General features: G+C 38.4%; 1 protein-coding gene across 3 annotated transcripts in view; it reads right to left on the reverse strand.

Moving 5' to 3' along the window:
* NEK11 (NIMA related kinase 11) overlaps window positions 1-17,470 on the reverse strand; it is a 250,945-nt gene that overhangs the window by 60,215 nt on the left and 173,260 nt on the right. For all 3 annotated transcript variants that reach the window (XM_076005375.1, XM_076005377.1, XM_012766914.3), the window contains one exon: window positions 15,926-15,986. In XM_076005375.1, the coding sequence (XP_075861490.1) occupies window positions 15,926-15,986 (61 nt within the window). The remainder of the gene's footprint in view (window positions 1-15,925; window positions 15,987-17,470) is intronic.

A 17,470-nucleotide genomic window follows, 5' to 3' on the forward strand; every position in this document is an offset into this window, starting at 1 on the left:
GGAGTACCAGACATTGATGAGGGGCCTGAGGTGTCCTACTTGACCCCAACCCTTCCCCGCCATGCCCACCCAATGGGGCTGGAGGGTGGCAGTGGTCACAGGGTGGAGGTTGGGAATGGGTGGCGGAGGACTCATCTCAAGGAGGTGGCCCTAGGCAAGACAGCACCTGAGCAAGGCTTTAAGCCCCAGGCATGTGTTCCCTTGTCCCATCAGATTTCACTCATAAAACACAAATTCAAAGATAAAATTTCATTAAACCCCAAGTGTAGGTAGGGTTTCTTCCTGAACTTGGAGCCCTGTGTCACCACACTGATTACATACCCATGGAGACCTGGTTCCAGAGCTGTGCTTTCTTAAAGGTTCTGTTCAAAAATCGATGAATCCTTAACCCCCATGTTGATTTTTTTTCAATTTAATTTCCCCTTTATTAAAATACTACCAAACCAAATCCATCAACATAAAAAAGGATTATATACCTTTTTTTCTAAGATCAGGAAAGAAACAAGAACTTCTTTTCTTGCCATTTCTATTTAACACTACACTAGAGGTTATAGCCTGGGAAATTGGGCAAGAAATAGAAAGGAATCCATATTGAAAAGGAAGAAGTAAAATTATCTCTATTTACAGATATTATGATTTTATATATAGAAAATTCTAAAATAGGCTGATTCAGATTTTCTATTTCTTCTTTTTTTTAGGTAGATGTTCCAATTTTAATGGAAATATTTTTGCTATTTTACTATTAAACATAATGTCACCTCCTGATTTAATACACGTTCATTCTGTTTTGCCCCCAAGTGGGTGTTCTGCAATACAATTCCAATACTAACACCTCAGAGTTACCATAAGACCCCAGAAATATAAAGGCTCAGTTCTTCTCAAGACAGCCCTTATTCCAGACTCCAGCTGCATCTTGGGTAGCTACCAGGCCACCAGCACTTCCAACAAACTGTCAGTTCCCATGAACCCCTCAGGTTTGATAATTTGCTAGAACAACTCAGGAAACTGCTATATTTATTGTTGTGAGAGTCTTTTATAAAGGATACATGTAGGGTGAGGTTTGGGAGAGGGTGAAGAGCTTACATGTCATCTCTACATGGTGTGAACTAAAATAAAATCCTAAGATGCCCCTTCCACTGACTGAATGGACCCCTCTCAGCAAAGTAGACCTCAGAGAAATTTTACAACTAAGTTCACAGCCATGACAGGATGGGAGGTCAGACACACCTCATTATACCCCCTCCCTTGCTAATGGCCATCGTGCTTTTTTCCCTAAGGACTAAACAGAAACCAATCTTGTGATCCACTCCTCCCTATTTATGGTTTCAGCACTACAACTGACCAGCGTTCTTTTCTGAGAAGAGACCACCAACCACAGAGAGTTTTAACCAGTCTGTGGAGTATAGAGTATGCATAGGAACAGTTTTCATGTCCTTGCTTCACCATTTGACATCAGAGATGTTACCATCCTCTGTCCTCTGAGAGGAGGTTCTTTCAGGTTCTTGGTGATCATCAGAAGAAAAGAATTTCAGTATTCACCATATAAGCCAAAAGCAAGCAGGTTTTATTGAAAGATTCAAAGTGAAACTAGGAGAGAGAGAGAGACAGGGACAGAGAGAGAGAGAGAGAGAGAGAGAGAGAGAGAGAGAGTGAGTAAGCGCCAGCAGGCTTGAAAAGAGCAGCTACACCAAACAGAAGGGGGTTTTGGTCTTATGAAGTCTCACTAATTGAGGGAAAGAATATTCAAGGCTAAGGGGTTGGTTCTTACTAAGAATTTGGGTAGTAATTCTAGAATTGGATTTCCTCACATTTTTATATTTTGTATAGTTGTTTGGAACTGTAATCATGATTTTAAGGGCACAGAAATTTTAAAACAACAATGTGAATGATATCATAATTAGCCAAAGTTCATGTAAGATGACCTAGATAGCTGACAAGCCAGATGAAGCTGGTTCTTGTCTGTGATTATCAACCCCCCTTAGTTAGACTTTAACATCAGCACCTGCTCTGCAAGCCTCTGCATTCGGCTTCTAGTCCAGAAATCTAGTTAGCTTCTGTCTGTGGGTTGTTCACTTAAGAACATGTACCCTACGCTGCAAGCTTCTGCCTCCAATCTCAGCCCTGTCTCCTAGTCTCCTACTCTAACAAGAGGGCTGCCATTTTAAACATGGACTCCATAAATGGGCATAAAGTTCAATTGCTCATGTGCACGTTTCTCCTTTCATAAATATTCATGACTCCTCCTATAGCTTGTTAAATATCTATATTGGCCACCTGCTCAGCATAAACTCCTGTTCCCATTGTCCCTCCCTAGAAGCATGTATTTCTGGCCTCTGCCCAGAGGCTCTGCTTCTCAGACAGTTGGAGTGGCCACCTACAGGCTGCAACCCTTTATGAGAAACAAAGCTCTTCTTTGCAAATTTAGGAACCAAATCATTTTCTTCAGTTAGTAATGGAATCAGCACCCATCACCCTCCAGGTACATCAATGTATTCTCCAACCAGGAAGCTCCACTGAGCATCTTTTCGAGGCTTCGTTCGTTAGGTAGGCAAGACTGATTCATCATTGGCCATGAGGCTGAACTCAATCTCTAGCTCCCCTTGGCTCCCTGGATATCAGGCTAGCTCAACGTCCCTGACATCTAATTATGAGCTTGGTCTTTTGGTGAACATACACCACATTTGACTCACAATTAGCATAACAAAGACATTCCTGTCCCTCAAAGAATTCCAAGGTTTTTTGAAACTCTGCCTGAAACCTGAAACATACACCAAGTATTTTATGTTATTTAATTTATTTATTCATTCATTCATTCATACATTTTATTGATATACCATAATGTCTGATCATGCTAAGGAAGTTTCTCACTTGAACCAAATTCTCAAGAGGAAAACAGATGGCATACCAAAATTAGGTTAATTTGGTTTTCACAAAGGGACTACTTAGTAAGGTGAAGCTGGACTATTGATGAACCATAAAAGATATTTCAGTAAACTTAGTATTATGTGAAGGCTAAAAAGAACACGGGGTTAAAGCCTTTACCAGAATTCACAGGAAGAGAGTCATGTAGAAAAACCACTTTCAGGGGAACGATGACATTTCTTTGAGACACAGATGGAAGTAATCCTTCAGAGAAGGAAACAGGAACTAAATGTTCTGACTTCCTAACCTATGATCTCCTCCTGGGGGACAGGCATCCCCACTGGCCAAACCTACCTGAACCCCTAAAATTGAGACAGTTTTCTGAAACATATAAGCCAGCTTCCTGAGGCACAGAGCAAGGGGAAGAGACTTGGAGGAACAAATGCAATATCTATTTCTTCTTGTATCAATCTCGGTAATTTGTTTCTTTCTAGAAATTTGTCCATTTCATCTAAGTTATCTGATTTGCTGGTATACTGTTGTTCATAGTACACCCTTATAATCCTTTTATGTCTTTAAGGTTAGTAAAATGTCTCCCCTTTCATTCCTGACTTATTAATTTGAAGCTTCTCTCTTATTTTTTTAATGAACATAGCTAAAGTTTGCCAATTTTGTTGATCTTTTCAAAGAACCAATTTTTGTTTAACTGATGTCTTCTGTTGTTTTTCTATTCTTTATTTATTTCCACTTGAGTCTTTATTATTTCCTCCCTTATGTTTGCTTGGGGTTTAATTTGCTCATCTCTTTCTAGTTCCTTAAAGCATATATTTTATATGCTCAATGGGTGGGAGTTAAAATTAAAGGCAATATAAATAGTAGCTGTGATCCTTAATTCATAAAAAGCTTGCAGCCAATTGAAAAAGACAGGATATCTATACAGATAATCTTCAGAAATACTACTGCATATACATAAGATACTATGCAATGTATGGGGCATACAAAGAGGTATAATGAGGTCTCTGCAAAAGCACTAGCCTTCAAGTTAGGGGACCACAGTTGGGGTTTTAGTTCTGCTCTCAGGCCTCAGTTTTCTCATTTTATATTTAAGTGGTTTCACTAGGCTGAGGGCCTTTGCTCAGTTCTAACATTCTATAATCTGGTATGAGGCATAGATCGGGGGCATAGAGCTTCCTTGGGAAGACAGTATCTATACTAACAAAGATAAAGAGCAATCGAGGGAGATAAGGCTTAAGAAACAAATGGACCAACAATAAATGTTACAAGCATTATATAATGTCAGGCCAAATCATCCCAAAGTCTCTTTTCTCACTTGTGAAAGAGAGAATGATGAGGATTATAACACTTGACACTACCCCCATGGGGATGTTTTGACAATGAGATGAAAACAGAATGATATGAAGAGGCATTAAGCAACTAGAAGCAGTGCCTCTTAAGAGTGCAAAGTACAGCTCATAACAATAATATTGTCAGGATTCCTCCCACTTCTATGGTCTGTCACCAGCACAGCTACTTTCTCTGAAGCAGTGACAGCTTGATGATTCTGACATTTAACCAGCAGAGAGAGGTTCTTCTTTCATTTCTTCCAAAATTTCCTTTTACCCATTTCAGTTGCTGGATTAATGACCTTAATCATAAAACAAAACCCTGTGTTTGCCACCCTCCCTGCTAAACATCCTGTCATGTGGGTAATAAAGAGCTGATGCAGGGACTGCAGGGGTGGATATTTTGGCAAACAAGATCTCACTTAAGCACCTGGGACATTGCTTACTCAGGAATCCTTGCAGACACTGCCCTTGGTGCACTGCATATTCAGAATGCTTCTCACCTACTCTCCTCTCGCCCTCCTCTTGCTCTCCCTTTCCTAAGGAATAGTCAGCAAATAGCGGCTACTTGAAAGACACAACTCTTTGCCCAATTATTTTCCTAGACCAGAGGTCAGCAAACTTTTTTCTATAAAGGGACAGGTAGTAAATATTTTAGACTTTATAGATAATACAATTTCTGTCACAACTACTTAACTCTGCTATAGTAACATGAAACAGCCATAGGAAATAGGTAAATGAATGAGCACGGCTGTGCTCCAGTAAAATTTTATTTACAAAAACAGGCTGTGAGCTGGATTTGGCCTATACGTCATAGTTTGTTGGCCACTGGCTTAAATGATGGAGAATCATCATGTTTATGAGCTGGAGGTGACCATAGAACTCCTCCAGGTGAGGATACTTTTTTTTTTACAGGTGGAGAGACTGTATGACTTGCCCAAGGTCACAGAGCTGTAAGGGGAAGGGGCAGAGCCAGGACTAGCAATGTGATTTCCTGACTCCCAAATGAGTGCTCTTTCTAATCCCCCACAGAAGTGCCACATTCAAATGGGGGTTTTCATGTGCTGATTTTTAAAAATCTGGAGATCGAACAAAACCCCTCCTCCAAAATGTTGAAATTTAGAGAGATCATTACATCTGCTATCTCATTTTTTCACCTCTCCAGATGATAGCACCATGGCTTATTATGGGAGGCACTATAAGTCAGCAGGGCTTTGTAGCAGATGTTCCACTGTGCTGAGAGGCTTAGCTGACCCAACCATGGCAAAGATTTTTCCTTGAACTTTTCCTGTGATGATAGTGGACATCGGAATGGCAAAAAAAAAAAAAAAAAAAAAAAGTTGCCTAAGGATCTGCAAAGTAGGCTGGTCGATCTCTGTCTTCATGACGTTACCCAACACCCTAGGGATGGAGATGCACTGCCTAGAACCTCCCTCAGTGAAGGATGTGCTACTCCAGCTGCTGAGAGTGCTGCAGACAGACGGGCTCCAGCTGTAATCACTTCAGGAGCTGCTTCAGCTGCAGAAAGCTGCCTCACCCAAGGCCGTGCCCTTCTAAGTAGCCACATTTAATGAGTGATCATGATAGAGGTAGAAACCTTGACCATTTTGACTTATATTTTGAGGCAGAGCCTGGCTCCCACTAGAACTACAAATGCCAAAGACTAACTTCCAGCCTTCACATTGCTAGAGTGTAGGAACATGACCAGCCTCTGCCAATGAGACACCTCTTCCCCTGACTTTCTATCAGGAGTTGGTAATAAGGAGCAGGACATGGAGTCCATCCAGGCAGGAGTGGGGCAGGAACAGCCATACGCAGGTTCCCAAGGCAGCAAAGATGGCCAGTCTAGCAACTGTGCCCAGTGTCCCACATTAGTAGCTCTGAAGACACTCAAGCAGCTCCATGGAGAGGTCCATGTGGAGGGGAACGAGGGCCAGCTGTGTGAGCGAGCCACTCGGGAAATGTATCTCCAGCCCCAGTCAAGCCTTCACATGACTGTGGCTGATGTCTAACTGCAAACTCCTAAGTGACCCTGAGCTATAACCACACAGCCAAGCCACTCCTGAATTCATGATCCACAGAAACCATGAGAGATTATAAATGATTATTGCTGTTTTTAGCCAATAAGCTTTAGGGTAATTTGTAATGCAGCCATATATAAACAATATAGGCACCAAGCTTTTATAGAAGGCTGGGATAAGTAACAAATACATGAAAAAATATTTGTTTACCTTAAAATCAGTTTTGAAATCATAGTATTGTTATATGGTCTCTGTAGAAGGTCTGCATTATACTATGATTTTAGAAATTAGTATTAAAATAAAAAGTTTCGACAAATTAATTTTTAATATCTTTTTTAAAAAATGTAAAATTTTGCCTTTATTGACACATAATTATTGCCCATAATTATGGGGCATGGTGTGGTATTTTGACACATGTATACATTGTATAAAAATCAAATCAGGGAATTTAGGATATCTATCACCTTATACATTTATCATTTGTGGTGAGAACATTAAAAATCCTCCCTTCTAGCTATTTTGAAATATATAATACGATATTGTTAACCATAATCACCCTACTGGGCAATAGAACATCCGAACTTATCCATTCTATCTAACTGTAACTGTCTGTACCTATAAACCAATCTTTCCTCATTCTTACCTCCTTTGTCCCTTTCCCAGCCTATGGAGACAAGTTAAATTCAATAGAGTTTATTTGAGCAAAGGATGATTTGTAAATCAGTCAGCCTTCAGAACCAGAAGAGGTTCAGAGAACTCTAATCTGTGATGTGGGCAGGCATCATTATAGATAGAAAATGGAAGTAAAGTACAGAAACAGCTACATTGGCTATAGCTGGGTGTTTTCCTTATTTGGACATGGTCTGATACACTGGCAGCCTAGGGAAGGCTTTACAGAGGAGTGGAAGGTTTGTAATTCCATATTTGTGAGGGCAGGGCAAGGCCATGTTCACTGTAATGTTCTCAGAGTCTAACACATAGCATGGCACAGAGTATTTTTTCAATAATCATTTAATGATTGAATAGAAAGACATAGCCACCAAGTGGTTGGGAGAGGGAAATGTTCTCTAGAAAAGATCAAGCAGTGTGAAAGCTCAGAGGTGTGAAATAACTGAGTGTATTCACAGAACTATGAAGAATTTGCTACTGTGATGTAAGGTGTGAGAAAGGATTGGTGAACCTGGATGCCATGGAAAATTTTGTGTTCCAGGTTAGGAGTTTGAATCTTATACTGTAGGCTAAGATACCACTGGTTTTTAAGCATGGTCAGAAAAGGTCACCTTTAGCAAACAAGGATTGTGCTTTGGAAGGAGTGACTTGAAATGGAGAGCTGGCTATGGGCTATCATTGCACAGACAATAGATGTTAATAGAGTAACTATTAAGGATCATCACTACTCAGAAAGACAGAAGATGACTCTGTCTTCATTTTCATCAAACTTTTTAGCAAGGGAAATTCTGTCTTCATATTTTTTAGTATCTACATGATGAGCCAAGGCAACAAGCATATGAAGTTCAACATTTTAAATGTTTGGGGAAATTAGCTGTACTTCTAGAGAGAAGTCATCAGCAGAAGGATACATGTCCTTGGTAAACCATATTTATCAAAAGGCTTTGCACATCCATATTGGATGTTGTTACAGAAGTAATTAGAATTTCACAGATGCTCCAAAGCCTCTCTTGTCCATTAAGATTCCTTTAGTGTGTTGATATGTCTGATGAGTTTGGCTTTTTGAAAACTGTCACCCCCCCAATTCTTCCATAGAACTCTGGTAATAGCTATTTAATCTCTACTGAACAATATGATTGATACAGACCACAGAAGGCATCAGGGCTGCTAAATCCCTTAGAAACTTCCTTTGCTTAAGCTCTTCAAACATTAAGCCATTTAACCTTGCACTATTGTGTTTTCCACCTCAACAGAAAAGAATTTCTCATAATCATTAGAGTGATTTCAATGTAGTGTTTTATCCTTGGTTCCTGACACATTGAAACTATTACCATCTGGAGGAGAGAGGAGAGATATTTTGCATCATTAACCACTTGGATCATTTTCATGTGGATGAACAATACATGTTTGCCATTATTCCTTCTGCTTATTTCTTATAGAAATTTAAGTTTCTACAACTTCTTTAAAACTCAAAAGAATACAACAAATTCTGAATTAGTGGTAATTTACAGAGAACCTGCTACATGTCTGCTACCTTGCCAGACACCTTCATTTGATAGATGTATAGCAATGGGGAAGGGGCAGGGGAAAGACTTTGTAATGTAAACAAACCCCTATAACAATATTATGAATTATTCTTACTAGTATACTTTTAGCAAAGAACATTCTGTATATTCCTATTATCTAGAAAAAGGTTCTAGTAATCAAGTATACATAGCTAAAAGAGAAACTTAGCAATCATTAAGTCATTTAATATTCATGCTTTCTGGTTTCATTGAAGTTAATACAATTTGCAGAAGGAATGCTGTACGTTGTAGTGGGGGTGTACCCCAGCCCACAGCCAACATACACTTACCTGTTCAGGTGTGCATTGTACTCATCACAGTGCCTGTAATTATCTGCCTCCCTCTCTAGACTGGGGGCATGTTAAGAGAGGGACCTTGTTTTCTCCATCACTCTGTGACATCTGGCTTATTATATAAGCTTTACAAACATTTGTAGGGAATAAAGAAAGGTAAAAGAAACAGAGGATACAAATTTTAACTATGGACACTGACCACATTCTTGGCCATCCCCCATGCCCTCATTTCTGGCCTTTTCTGTTCCCTTTTAATTTCTTCCCTCCTTTTTTCTCCTAGTTCTGTCTAGAATCATTCAGTCTCCTGTTCATGACTACCCTTGCTTCTTGTATCCCATGGGAAATTTGGGGGGGAATTCAGGGCTTTTTAAATGAAGTGACTCCATTCGGGACAATTTATCCTCCATGGAAAAAGCCCCTAGTGGGTGTTCCTTGGTATAGTTACAAAGCTTCGCCCTGTTTTGTCCAGTACCCCATATCATAACTGGAACCAAGCTTCAAGTGAGTCTCCACATCCAACTCCTCATGCAATGTCTTGAACCTGCCAGACCTCCCTAAATGTCTCATGCAAATGCTGAAGATCAGGCTGGAACACAATACAAGTTCCAAGGAAGCTCATAACTCTTATACACAGTGCTAGATAGCCTGTCACACGCAGCCTGTGTCACACAGGACCACAAAAGAAGGAGAGGGAAAAATCTAGAAAGAAGATTATTTCATTTTAGTTTATAAATAAATTTATCTATAATTTTAAGAAATAAAGTTTTGTTTTATACTTTAGTATTATTTTGTTTGAATTATATATTGGGGTGGGCTATGCACAATAATAATTTCAGGGCTTGCTCTGGGCATGATGGCTTACCTGTAATCCTAGCACTTTGGGAGGCCAAGGCCAGAGGATCACTTGAGGCCAGGAGTTCAAGACCAGCGTAAATAACTAGTGAGACCACACCTCTATGACAATTTTTTAAAAAGTTAGCCAGGCATGCTGGTGTGTGCCTGTGGTCCCAGCTACTTGGGAGGCTTATGCAGGAGGATAACTTGAGCCCAAGAGTTTGAGAATGCAGTGAGCTATGATGACACCACTGCACTCCAACCTGGGCTATAAAGACCCTGTCTCAAAAAAAAAAAAAAATCAGGGCTTAAGGATTTTAAAATCATGGCTCTCATGAACCTGGAGCATCAGCATCATGTAGGAAATTGTTAGAAATACAAATTCTTGGCCTCACACCAGACCTGAATTTTAAGCCCTCTAAGTGACTCTGATTCATGCTCAAGCACTAATATAACCTCTATGCTATAGAGGACACTAATACACTGAACTTGTAATGCAAAAGGTTATCTTCTAATCCATTATCTATTGCAGCTATACAAATGCTAACTCATTTACCTAGTCCACTCACCTATGATGTAGGAAACAAAAATTTCACTGCCCCTGTTTTAAATAGAAATCAAATTAAATCTGGGGACAAACCACTGCATACAACATTTTCAGGACTGCAAAGTTAAAACTTGCTTGGTCCAATCACCAGAAAAGACATTGTTGTTCTTTCTTCTCTTGTTGAGAGTTAGGAGTAGCCCTTAAGGACTTTTGTGGAACATACTTAACATCTTGACATGCTCAACAGGCAACTGGATATTACCAAAATGCACAGGTGGATGCTGAATGTAAGGCCTAGCTCAATTCACAGAGGTTTCATTTTTAAGTGACAAGACTTACACTCTAACATATTTAAGCTTAAATTGTCCCTGGATCTTGCTAACATGCTGACATATATTAACCACCACGATGATTAATAAGCTCTATTATTGTAGCTGGTGAGTCTCCCAAAAGTGTAATTAGAGCAAAGCAGATACCAGCTACCTGAGCAATTTCAGCCCCTCAGACCCTATAAGACTATGTGAAGAGATTGTCTTCATGGTTTCTATGTAATGGCAGGGAAGTATTTTGGGTACTGAAAGCAATGAGAGTCCTGCCATGAGTTCTCTCTCCAGGCAAGTACTTCAAAAGCATGTGCTTCCATCATCTCAATGTCTGCAGCCATAATCAAAAGACGCCTTCCATTTGAGCAGCAGCGTTAGTTAGACTCCACTGCCCTGGTAGCATAAGAGGCCACGACAATCATAAGAATCAGTGGAAGGGTTAAGGAGCTTCCTGTCTTGTACAGTTTTAGGCAGCAAGCACTTTAGCAGTTCACGTGGAATTAGCACTGAAAGTCCTATGAATCATTCCAGCAGGTGCTAGGATATAAACAGAGTGGAGGCACCCCAAACTGAAAAACATTCACCTTAGATGAACTTCTTCAGAATCTTGCAATCAGACAATCTGAAAAGAAACTATTTTAATTTCAGAGTACATGTAATTTTTTATTTCACAATTTAGCTTTTTTTAAAATTTACAAATTTAGATTTACTATAATCTTTTCAGTAATCAAGGTGTCCAAAAGTCTTAATCCTGCCTTGATAGTAGGCCCAATAAAGTAATGAAGTAATTGGGCTCTTTGCTTTCCAATGCTCATCTCATTAAAAATTGACTTCTAAGAATTCATGTACCTAGTACTGTTTAAAGTCAAACCTTACAATTACAAAAAATCAGATCCATATCTTACCTCTAAGTTACACTTTCCAAAGGCAAACATATTCAATTCTTTACTTCTTCTTCTTCTTTTTTTTTTTTGGTATTTATCTTTGTCTTTCTATATGACATGTTTATAAAACCATTTTTTATTTTAGACTATGGATTTTCTACTATGTATGGAGATTGTGAATTTGTTCTTTTTTTCCTCTCTGTTAAATACACACACACACACACACACACTCTTAAATATTTTCCCACTGTCCATCTTTCCACTATAGTTATTTTTAGATAATTGAATGTTTAAATGATTATGACTCTGTACATATTGTACATAACTAAGCCCTTAATGTATGCAGATTACATTTTCTTTCTTTTATAACTTTTTGTTTTTCCAGGAGTTAATAATTACTTTGAATTTTTTACTTTGCTTAGTTTTCTGATTGCTTTTCTCTAATTCATTCCTAAACTCTCCAAAGGAACTGAAAACTCCTCTCATTCTGGTCAAATCCAAATGGGTTATCCATTAATTCAATTATTCCATAGGAGATACTCATTCTTTGGAACTCTCTGACTCATTGCAGTCTAAATGGATTATTCTACAGCCCTGTTGCCCAGGTATCATCCAGGGACCTTTCCTTACTATAATTCTGGGAATCCCCTTAACTTGTCTCCTGTGTTGGATCCCCTATTACCTAAAGTCCATGTCTTCCTCTTTCTTGATTTAATCCTATCTTCTGATGGTACATATCCTCTAGAAAGTTCCTAAGAAAAGTCATGGGAGGTAGATATTTTTGAGATCTTATTTTTGAAGCTGCATGCCTGCAAATGTCTTTGATCCTCTCCCACACTTGACTGGTGGTTTGGGTAGATAAACAATTCTATGTTCAAACTTTATTGTTTTTTAGCTTTCAAGTATTGTTGAAAAATAAATCACCAATCTTTTACCTGATACTTTATAAGTGATCTGTTTTATTTTCTCTAGATATTTTTCTTATTTCTTTGATAAATTTCTCTTTTCCAGTTCTTTTTTCCTAGAATTTCTATTAGTTAGATGCTGAACCACCTGTATTGATCAATTTTGTTTCTTATCATTTATTAATTCTATTCTGGACATTTGCCTCAATTTTATCTCCCAAATAAATCTTCTACTAAATTTTTTATTTCTGCTGTTACAATTATAATTTTAAGAGGTCTTTCTTATTCAGGGTATATTTCTTTTTGTTTATTTCTTTCTTGGAGGTAATATCTTTTAGGATTTTAATAATAATTTTTTGAACTTTTATTTTCTTTCCTACATTATCTGTTTCCTGAGTCCTTTGTTTTTGTTTTTATTTCTCTCTTCTTTGTTATATTTCCTCAGACATTTTCTGCCACCTGGCTATATATTTGTATTTAAGTGTGAAACATTAAAAGTCAATTTAAGATCTTTCTGTGGATTCAGGGATTATGGATTGGTAGGGCTCATTCCCACCATTTTGTTGGGAGAATGTTAATATTAGGATTCTCAGGCTGGTAAATTCTTTCAAGGAGATATCTTCTCAAAACCCCATGCTTTTCAAAGAGATATCTTCTCAAAAGCCCATGCTTTTCTGGACCTGAAGGGGGCCCATGCTGTTAGCCAGTGTTTCAGAAGCCAAGTAGGGATGGTGCCTGGGGATTTCATCATTCAACATGCAGACTTTCACTTCATCCCTCTGTTTTCATCACATCACATTGCCCTTCCCTTTGGTGTCCTTGGTGCCCCCAAATCCAGAGCCTCCCTGATTCAGTGTCCCCAAAATCAAATGTACTGTCCTCTGTCTTGACTTTAGAGAGGAATTTCTCTACATTCTGTGCCAGTAGAGCGGAAAGGATTTGGGGTCTATTGCTTCTAATTCATACTGCCCACAAATCCTATTTTTATCTTTACCCACGTCCTGCCTTCAGAGGTAATTAAGACCTCCAAATCCTGGGCCCCTATGAGAGTCTGTGGGTTCAGTTGGCTTGCTTCTCCTAGCCTACCACTTACTTTCCCTTCCTTCCCACTTGCACCTTAGGCACCTAGTTTTCAGCTTTCTCTGTTTTCTAAATCAGTTATTGCTCATCTATCTGCGTTCTACCTTCTCAAGTTCACTAAAGCTCTCATCTGCTCCCATCTCCTCTCCTGTTCCCTTTTTTTCCTATAGCTTCATATCAACTTTATTCCTTTTTTGGTACTTCGGTAGAGATTCAAACAGAGATAAGTGTGTACTTTTACTTTATGATTCTAATGCTTATTTCTAAAAAAAAATCATACAGTCTGGAAGAGAATTTAGATATCACCTATCTAATTCAGTATTATTTAAATTTTTTTTATTTCGGCATATTATGGGGATACAGATTTTAAGGTTTCAATAAATGCCCTTTCCCCCTCTCCCCCCCAAGTCTGAGTTTCCAGCATGAACATCCCCCAGATGGTGCACATCTCACTCATTATGTATGTATATACCCGCCCCCCTCCCCCCTGCCCAATACCCTATTACTGTAGTACCTATGTGTACACTTAGGTGCTGCTCAGTTAATACCAGTTTGCTGGTGAGTATATGTGGTGCTTGTTTTTCCATTCTTGGGATACTTCACTTAGTAGTATGGGTTCCAGCTCTAACCAGGAAAGTATAAGATCTGCTATATCACCGTTGTTTCTTAGAGCTGAATAGTACTCCATGGTATACATATACCACATTTTATTAATCCATTCTTGGATTGATGGGCACTTGGGCTGTTTCCACAGCCTTGCAATTATGAATTGTGCTGCTATAAACATTTGAGTGCAGGTGTCTTTTTTGTAGAGTGTCATTGGATCTTTTGGGTAGATGTCCAGCAATGGGATTGCTGGATCAAATGGTAGATGCACTTGTATTGCTTTAAGGTATCTCCATATTGCTTTCCACAGAGGTTGAACTAGTTTGCAGTCCCACCAGCAGTGTAGGAGTGTTCCTCTCTCTCTGCATCCACGCCAGCATTTGTTATTTGGAGACTTTTTGATAAAGGGCATTCTCACTGGAGTTAAGTGATATCTCATTGTGGTTTTGATTTGCATTTCCCTGATGATTAGAGATGTTGAGCATTTTTTCATATGTTTGTTGGCCATTCTTCTGTCTTCTTTAGAAAAGTTTCTGTTCAAGTCCTTTGCCCACTTTTTAATAGGGTTATTTGATTTTTTCTTGCTGATTTTTGCGAGTTCTAAGTATATTCTAGTTATCAGCCCCTTATTGGATGCGTAGGATGCAAAAATTTTCTCCCATTCTGTAAGTTGTCTGTTACCTATCTAATTCAGTGTTATTTAAATTTAAAAAAAGGGTTTTTTGCAGTAGAATCTATCTTTTTCAAGACATAATCTTGGGTATAAATCTAATTTATAAAGCAGATAAGAGTGAAACTATTTTTGTTGAAGCTGGTAAAGGAGCAGAGTCTACATGTCATTTCTCTTAAAAATATTTGTTAAGGGCCTCTTCTGTACCAGTCACAGTGTTAGACTCTGGGAAGATAGAGATAAGCAGCACAAACACAGCTTCTGTCCCCACGCTACTCAGCACAACCCCCCTTGCCCAATCCTGGAGGTTTTTAAGGAACCTAGTTTGAAAATTACTGATGTAATTTAACTGAGGTCCAGAGAGGGATAGTGACTTAGTCATAGGAAAGCCTTTCTGGTCTTCAAGTCTTTACTTATGACTTATATGTACTTTAATAAATGTTACTATTATGCAATTAAACAGATCATAGGGTGAGAGGAGAAAAAAATCAAAGAGTTATGTTATGACTGAGGCTTCCCACATGGAGATGTGGAATAAGCTAGAAAAAGGCTATAAATTGTGCATAGAGCTCCTAATGAAATACTGAATGCTTGCCCACTTGAAAACATAATTGCTTATCTTTATTCCTGCCATTCCCTGTGAAGAGATTACTTTTGGTTGTGTAGTGAAAATTTTAAAAATAAAAACTCACAATCAAGATTAAAAGAAAAAAATCTCAGCCCTTTGCATCTAGGACATGCAAGAATATTCTGTGTGACTGTTTATCAGCTAGTACTAGAAGTTTTCACTGTTGGGCTTCTCAGATTAAAAAAAATAGAAGAATCTAAGAAACAGGGTTTTATCCTTGAAGCACAGCAATCCCATTTATTGCAACTGACAATGCTAAAGAAATTTCAGCTTTGTTTTTCAGACCAAATCTCTTTGAATAACTGACTAACCTTCAGAATGATGGTCCTTTCAGCTTGACTGAATGCAATCTGCTTCTATAGGACAAGTGAGGTAGGAGATTTCTTTTTCAGAGACTGTAAAATCTGTTATTTTGCACTGCCAGGCTACCATTTGATCACAAAGAAAAACCAAATTTCAATTATTTCATCCTTGGAGACTGAGAGTCACTTACAATAATAATAAGCAATTCATCTTTGAGTTTCCTGGCTATTGGGCCAGACACTCAACTTCTTCTTGGCCTCACTTTCCTCATTTGTAAAACTAGAAGGCTAGATTGAAATATCTATAAGATTCCTTCCAAGCTTTCTACTTCCTGGATATTCCAATAGTCATTGGCTATCACTATATTTTGGAGTCTAAAGAAACTTACTCACCTAGAGAGGTACAGCCCAGGACGTTTTCCAAACACCTGGCCAATGCTTCGATATCACTGTCCTGTCAAAACAAGAGAGAAAGATTTACTTTCCTTATATGCTAAAAGAATACTTAACGACATGGAAAAATGTTCTTGCTACATTTAGGCAAAACAAAACCAAAACCAAAAAATCTGGTTGCAAGATTATTTTTTACAGTATAATCCCATTTTTTAAAACAAAAATATCTATCTATCTATATATCTATATTTCTCTTTCCATTTCAATCCCTATATCTATTGTTATATCTCTGATAGGAAGAATATATACTAAAAATGTTAACAGTAATTTTGACTAAAAGATGAGATTATGACTGATCGATATTTTCTCTTTTCTATGTTTATGTCTTTTCCAAATCTATAAAAACAGTAAATGCTATTACAATGAAAGAAGAGTTTCATTCAATCTATAATTTAATCAATACAGTAGAAATCAAGTGAATATTTGTTGCCTGGAGAGCATCTCAACTAGTTCTTTGGAAATTTATGGTCTTCAAGAAGTCATAAACCTAAGAATTTCACTCCTCATTTATCTTAATCCTCAATAAGAGTCAGATGTCCCCCACAAGGGTTGGGGAATCTCAGAACAGTATTTGATAATAAATATTGTCTTTAATACAAAACAAATACCTGCCTTCTACCAAGTAGGTTTGGGATAATCTAAAACTGGATTCTAATGATCTGGGAAAATAAAACCTCTTAATTATTTTCATGTTTGTGGTTATACTGAAGGAAATTAGTAATTTATAACTCACTTGTTCCATTTCAAAATAAGCAACATATTTCATATTGCAGTAGTTGTCTGTGGATTTTAGAAAAACGTACTATAGTATAATAGGTTACTCTAAAATGTTACATAAATGTGTTAGATTCTATTTTATAACATCTGTTGGGGTTTGAGCAGCCACTTTTTATGCATGTAGTAAAACTCAACATCATTTGATATTCAGAATATATATAAGAGGCAATAATGAGGGAGGCATGCCTGGTCAATGCTGGTCAATGAGGCCAAATCCCTAATTAAAGACCTCTGGAGCCTAGCCCAGGCAGTTACCAGGCATAGAAACAGAAGGCAGCAAAACAGACCCTTTCCTTCTCCTGTCCCCCTGTGTGCTCCATACTTAATAGGGACAGCCTTGAGTCAGAGAAGAACTCAGCAAAGAGGCATCCTCTGCTGGAAGAAAAGCAAAGCACACATCAACATGTGCAGGTGATGGCACCAACTAGGGAAGCCCAGGTTCTAAGCCTGGCTCCTCCACTAAGTGTGCTGGCCTAGGGCAGGGGCTTGACCTCCCAGGTCTCAGTTTTTGCATCCATGAAACTAGGGTTATCATAGCTCATGATGGCTGCTATAACAAAATATCATAGACTTGGTAGCTTATAAACAACAGAAATTTACTTCTCACAGTTCTAGAAGCTTAGAACTCCAAGATCAAGACACCAGCAGATTCGGTGCCTGGTGAGGACCTATTTTCTGGTTCATAGATGGCACCTTCTTACTGTGTCC

Source organism: Microcebus murinus, chromosome 1 (genome assembly GCF_040939455.1).
Source record: "Microcebus murinus isolate Inina chromosome 1, M.murinus_Inina_mat1.0, whole genome shotgun sequence".
In the NCBI taxonomy this organism is placed as follows: Eukaryota; Metazoa; Chordata; class Mammalia; order Primates; family Cheirogaleidae; genus Microcebus; species Microcebus murinus.